This window comes from Corvus brachyrhynchos, unplaced genomic scaffold (assembly GCF_000691975.1).
Source record: "Corvus brachyrhynchos isolate BGI_N302 unplaced genomic scaffold, ASM69197v1 scaffold545, whole genome shotgun sequence".
In the NCBI taxonomy this organism is placed as follows: domain Eukaryota; kingdom Metazoa; phylum Chordata; class Aves; order Passeriformes; family Corvidae; genus Corvus; species Corvus brachyrhynchos.
This window is the reverse complement of record NW_008238116.1, coordinates 151,525-157,701: the sequence shown is the minus strand read 5'-3', so window position 1 is coordinate 157,701 and position 6,177 is coordinate 151,525. Positions and strand designations below refer to the sequence as shown.

Here is a 6,177-nt window from a genome sequence, read left to right as displayed (position 1 = left end):
CGGCCAGCAGTGACTCCGGAGGTGCGGGAAGCAGGGGCCCGAGCCGGCAACAGCGGGGCTGCCACCCCCGGCCTCCCCTCTGCCAGCCTGACTCACTTGCTCCGACAGCTCGCTTTGCATTCACAGGGAAACTGCACGTCCTGGCAGCCTGGAAGCAAGGTACAAGCCCTCCCTGTGTGCTCCCCCTCCACAATGGTGGCTTCACATCATGCCCACAGACAAAGGGCAGCTGTCATGAACGCAGGCCAAAGGACTTTTCATGCCCGATGAAAAGGTGCTTGTTAGAGCCCCGAGGTGCCAGGGGCTCTTCTCTCACCCCTCTGCTCCCCCTCAGCTACTGCTTTGGCTGCTGCCTGCGCCCCATGATTGCCTCTCTGAGTGAGGCATCGCTGCCACCAGTACCACCACCAGCCAGGAGACCTTGCACTAAGACAGGGATGCCCACTCCTCCCAGCCCACCCGTGGCAGTGGGAGGCTGAAGGTGAAAAAGCAAAGGCAGTGAGCCATGCAAAGCCGAAATACATTTGCTCCCAATGCACACCCGACTGGAAGCCACTTCCTCACCCTGGGGCAAGGAAGGGGTCAGTCTTCACAGTACCCAAATCACTGCAAACACACAGAGCCGGACAGTAAGGCCACTAGATCACCACAGGATCACAACACCAGGTCAGGATGTCAGACTGGGAAGGAAGCCCAAGCCTCCCACCTGGCAGACACACACACTGATATTCTGTGGCAGATACAGCTTTGCAGTCCTGAGGGCAAAAGCAGGGGTCTCAGCTTCCCCAGGGAGGAGCTAACAGTAATTTCCTGCTCTCCCTGTCCCAGACCATGCTGGCAAGCTGCAGGCTTTTAGTTCAATTCACATCCCTGCAGAAGCCTTGTGCATTCATAGAGTCACAAAATAGCCTGGGTTGGAAGGGACCTTATAAATCATCTCATTCAGACCTCCTGCCGTGGCCAGGAACACCTTCCACTAGACCAGGTTGCTCAGAGCTCAATCCAGCCCGGCCTTGAATAGTTCCAGGGATGGGGCAGCCACAGCTTCTCTGGGCAACCTGTGCCAGTGCCACACCATGCTCACAGGGAAGAATTTTTATACCTATTATGTAATCTAAACCTTCTCTCTGTCGGTTTGAAACCATTCCCTCTCGACCTGTCACTACATGCTCTTGTAAAAAGACCCTCTCTGTCTTCTGTCCTTGATGCCCTGAAGGCCACCCTGACCCTCCCCTGGGTGCACACAGCTTCTGGGGGTGGGGGTCTGCAGTGGTGTGGCAGACAGGGGACCCAGCTCCTGCCTGGGATCCTGCCCGTCTCCACCCCCTGGGCACCAGAGGGACCTGGGGAATAGGTGAGGGAGGCTCAGGGCACCCATGCCCGGCACGGTGGGCGGTGACAGGGACAGCATCCCTCTGGCGAGAACAGAGACGGTGAAGGTGCTGCAGTCGAGGGTCCTCCCTCCGGTCTGCAGCACCTCTCTGCCTATTCTAAGAGCCGTGAGGCGGGACCACCCTGCTGCCAGTCAGGGAGAGACACCGGGAAGAACCTTATGAATGGTGAGAAGACCGCCCGGGTCCCACCTACTGCCGGCTCCGGAGGAGGGGAGAAGGCGTTCTTAAAGAGACAATGCAGGAAAACACTGGACAAGGGATTTCCCAGCAGAGAGCGACCAATTCCTGCTTGCACATACTCATTCCCCCAGGGCTCCTGATGGTGCCACCAGCAGGAAGCTGTCACAGTAACCTTGCCTCTGGAATGTGCTCTGTCCCCATCCCAGTCCAGGCCCCAGACAGTACAGCTGGGTGACAAACCTTTCCACTGGCAATCCAGGGTGCTGCACCCCTAGGAATGGGTTTGCTGCTGCTGCAGTGCCTCAGCAGAACCCCCCTGCAAAGCCCACATAGCCTGGGAGAATCCACTCAGTGTCCCGAGGTGGCTCAGTGTCCCAAGGACCTGGAGCAAGGGCTTTACACAGGGGGTCCTGCTGCTGCTTGGGTCTGTCAAAGCCTGGGATGGGGACAGTGTGACAAGGCAGGAAGGGTATGGGGTGTCTAGGATGGAGAAGGAGATGCTCCTTATTCCACAGGGTCAGAGCTCACCCTGTGGAAAAGCACCAAGCCACACAACTCAGGCGTCACTGGAGATCCTGCAGGGTAGGATCCCTCATGGCCACACCACCTGCTACACACAGAGCCAACATCCTCCCCACAGCATCACTTTTGTGAGCTGGCTGTGTCCTGCAGAGCAAAGAGGTGTAAAGCCTTTGCAGGCTTGACACAGTCCGTTGTCACCACAAAGACTGAAAATGCAGGGCCCAGAGCCAGCCCAGCTGATTTCTCACTGCCAGTGCCTTTGCAGTGCCGTACTGGGGAGTAGGAGGGAGTCATGGCTAGGGTTCAGGCTCACTGCCCCTCCTTCACCCCACTCTCAAATCACTTCTTGCCCTCACCACCAGAGAGAGGCATCTTGTGAGGACCTGGTGGAGGAGACATCCTTGTCCCCAGCCATAGCACAGCCCTCAGCTGCAGAGGAACACAATGCAGAGGAACACTTGCTCCTGCAGCTGCTGCAGCCCTTCTCACCTGCCACAAATCAGAAGTGCTGAGTCTGAGTAGTGACGCAAGCAGGGGGGAAAAAAAAAGGCATAAAATAGTTCTGAGAGGTTTCTGCCTCCATCTGTGATTTGGCCACACTGAGCAGGCAGCACACGCAGCCTCACACCCATGAACAGCTTCCGCTGCACCTCACTTCCTTCTGCTCTGAGGAACCGATCACTCCTACCCACTGCCTCCCAGGAAGGAAAAATTACCAGCACCAACGACCTTGGAAATTCACCAGATCCACACCCCCCTCCACTGGATCCATTACCTGGCCTCACCTCTGAAGATTGAAGCTTTCCTGTAATTGAGAGCTTTCAAATTAAGCAGCACAATTCCCATCGGGGGAGAAGCACAGAAGCTGCTGCCATGCGCAAACGCCTTCCAGCCTGCAGTTTGTTCCGTCAGGACATCAGACATCACCCAGAGACAGCAGATTACAAATCATGCAGAGCTTCTAATAGGGTTTTTGTACAACATCTGAGTGAAGGACTCACCACCCTGCTCAGAGCCAAAGTCCAACTCAGCGGAGCCCTGCAAGCAACTGGGGCAGTCTGCAATCCCACCCCCTCCCCCAAAGCGAACATCATCACAGAACTTCCATGGAAAGAAAACCGGAGCCATTCAGGAGTCAAACATGAGGAGTGGCACAGATGGGAGGGACTGCTCTGTGACCACGGTCTGTCAAACAGAGGAACCAGCATCATCCTTCAGCTTTGGGTGCTGCACTGTGAGAGGCGACACGCTGATGCCCAGCTCCCAGCCCCATCTGCACCACCACCTCTCCAGCCCCCACCAAGTCACGACGCGCAGAGATTACGTTCCCCCGCAGTGCAAGTGCTCCCCTTGGCTCTCCTTTTGCAAAGGGAAGGAAATACCATTAACAACAAACTTTGTGCCAAGGATTAACAAGTGGTTTCAAGCTGACCTCAGCCTCCACTGGTTACTCATGCAAGGCGTACCCAGAACTGCATCCAAAAGATGTATGTTTGCCAACGTGAACAGACTGACTCACTTGATCCTGCTCACCACAGTGCAGAAGTCATCAACCCTCAGGATGGCTCATTTGACTCCAAACAACACCTGTTCAGCTGTAGCTGAACTCTTTAGAGTCATGGCACGACTGGATGTCCCTCCCAACCCCAAAATGCAACCACACGCATACGGCACAAATGAACCGTGGCTCTGCCCAGCGCTGGGACATGCCAAGGAAGGCGCTACATTACCTCGGCAGGTGTGGGGAGCCGGCTGGCGGTGCCCACAATCTGGTGGTACAGCCCTGGCTCACCATTCCTTATGGTGCCCTGGCGGCTCCCTAAGGGGCTGGAAGTGAAGGGCTTTTTACACAGGAGATCACTCTGGCGAGAGTCCGTGGTGAGATAGACCTGGTGGTAGAAGCTGGGTGGCGTGAAGCCACCCCGCACGGCATCAATGTGGTGGAAAGGCCCTGGTGTCCTGTATGTGGTACTCCTGGAGCTGTTGTACAGCTCCTTTGACTGCCTCCACTTGTAGCACTTGAAGATGCCCACGGACAACATGGTGATGAAGAAGGCTGCTGACACCAAAATCACAGCCAGGATGAGATAGAAAGTCACATGTCTCCTGGGATCATTGGCAGGCGCCACATCAGTGAGGTCATTGAGCACCTCCTTGACCATCTCGGCCACAGAGATGGAGATAGTGGCACTGGTGGACAGCAGGGCCGTGAAGATCTCCCCACTGTGCAGCCCAACTGAGAAGAGGCTGGGGTCAGTGGCCTGCAACAGGGTATAGGAGATCCAGGCATTGTACCCTGCATCCGCATCCACCGCCACCACCTTGGTGACCATGTGCCCGGCAGGAGTGCCTGGTGCCACCACATCAGTGTAGGGGGCGGTGGTGTTGGGATGAGGGTACAGCACCGTTGGGGCATTGTCATTGAGGTCAGTGACAAACACACTGACTGAGACATTAGTGGCCAGAGGCGGAAAGCCGCCGTCCTGGACCTGCACCATCATGCTGAACTCCACCTGGTCCTCATGGTCCAGGGAGGTGAGCAGGTAGAGGGTGCCATTCTCCCGGTTGATGGAGAAGAGGTGGCCAAAAGTGGGGTCACCCTGCAAAAGGGAATAGGAGAGGTGGGCATTGCGCCCGAGGTCCGGATCTGTGGCGCTCACATTAAGGATGGGGATGCCGGGCACGTTGTTCTCCAGAACATAGACATCATAGGAGTCCTGGGACAACTTGGGCGCGTTGTCATTGACATCTGATACCTGCACCAGGATGTGTTTTACTGCAGACAAGGGTGGTGAGCCCGAGTCCTTGGCTGTGATAGTGATGTTATACTCTGCTGCCTTTTCCCGGTCCAGAGCTCCTTCTGTTTTCAATGTGTAGTAATTTTTGAGGGAGGAGCTGAGCATGAAGGGGATCCCAGGGGAAATAAAACAGTTCACCAGGCCGTTGTCATGGGAGTCCAAGTCTGTTACACTCAGCAGAGCTACGACCGTCCCTGGGGCTGCATCTTCAGGCACAAGGCTGTACACAGAAGTCACTGTCACCTCTGGAGCATTGTCATTCACATCCACGACTTCTACCAGCACTTTGCAATGAGCCACACCAGGAACGGCTCCCTTGTCTTTAGCTTGTAAGTAAATCTCATACAGCTTCGTTTCCTCATAGTCCAGCTGTCCCTTGACCCTCAACTCCCCTGTGGCTGAGTCCAGAGCAAAGAGTTCTCGTACCTTGGCGGGGGTGTGGCTACTGAAGGAGTAGACGATGTCTCCATTGGGCCCATCATCCAGATCGTACGCACTGATCCTGGCGACCAGGGTACCGCTGGGGGTGTTCTCCCTCACACTCGCCTTATAGGTGGACTGGTTGAAGACCGGGGCATTATCGTTGGCATCTACAACGTCAATGTGGATCTGCACATGGGCCGACCGTGGCGGGCTGCCTCCATCCAGCGCAGTCAAGACCAAATTCAGCTCCCTTTGCTCCTCCCTGTCCAGCTCCTTCTCTAGCACCAGTTCCGCGTACTTGCTGCCATCCACCCTCGTCTGCACGTCGAGCGCAAAGTTCGGGTTGGCGCTGAGCTGGTAGGTCTGCAAAGAGTTAATTCCCACATCGGGGTCTTGCGCGCTCTCTAGCGGGAAGCGCGCTCCGGCAGCCACCGACTCACTGATTTCCAGCCTCGCCTGGCTGCTGGGAAAAACCGGGTCGTTGTCATTGATGTCCTGGATCTCTACGGTGCCGCTGTACAGCTCGAGCGGGTTTTCCACCACGATCTCAAAGCTGAGGGAGCAGGGAGAGAGCGCGCCGCAGAGCTCCTCCCGGTCTATCCTCTCGTTCACCAGCAGCGCTCCGCTCGTCAGATCCACCCCGAAGTACTTCTTATTGCCGCCGGACCCCACCCGCAATCGGCGTCCCGGCAGCCGCCCGAGGTCCAGCGCCAGGTCGGCTACCACATTCCCCACCGCGGAGCCTCTCCGCGCCTCCTCGGGGATCGCATAGCGAATCGCGGCGGAAACCCAGTCGGAAACGCCGAACAAAAGCAAGAGGCTCAATACCTGCCCCGTCGTCACCCCGCGGCTCCCTACAG

At 56.6% G+C, this 6,177-nt stretch overlaps 2 protein-coding genes across 2 annotated transcripts in view; both read right to left on the bottom strand.

Annotated features, from left to right (window-relative positions):
• The window catches only part of LOC103614982 (protocadherin gamma-A9-like), a 107,870-nt gene that overhangs the window by 30,668 nt on the left and 71,025 nt on the right, over nucleotides 1-6,177 (bottom strand). The window lies entirely within an intron of this gene.
• Nucleotides 1-6,177, bottom strand: part of LOC103614987 (protocadherin Fat 4-like) — a 15,993-nt gene that overhangs the window by 8,967 nt on the left and 849 nt on the right. Inside the window, exon 2 of the mRNA XM_017733395.1 lies at nucleotides 3,827-6,171. Coding sequence (XP_017588884.1) covers nucleotides 3,827-6,171 — 2,345 coding nt within the window. The remainder of the gene's footprint in view (nucleotides 1-3,826; nucleotides 6,172-6,177) is intronic.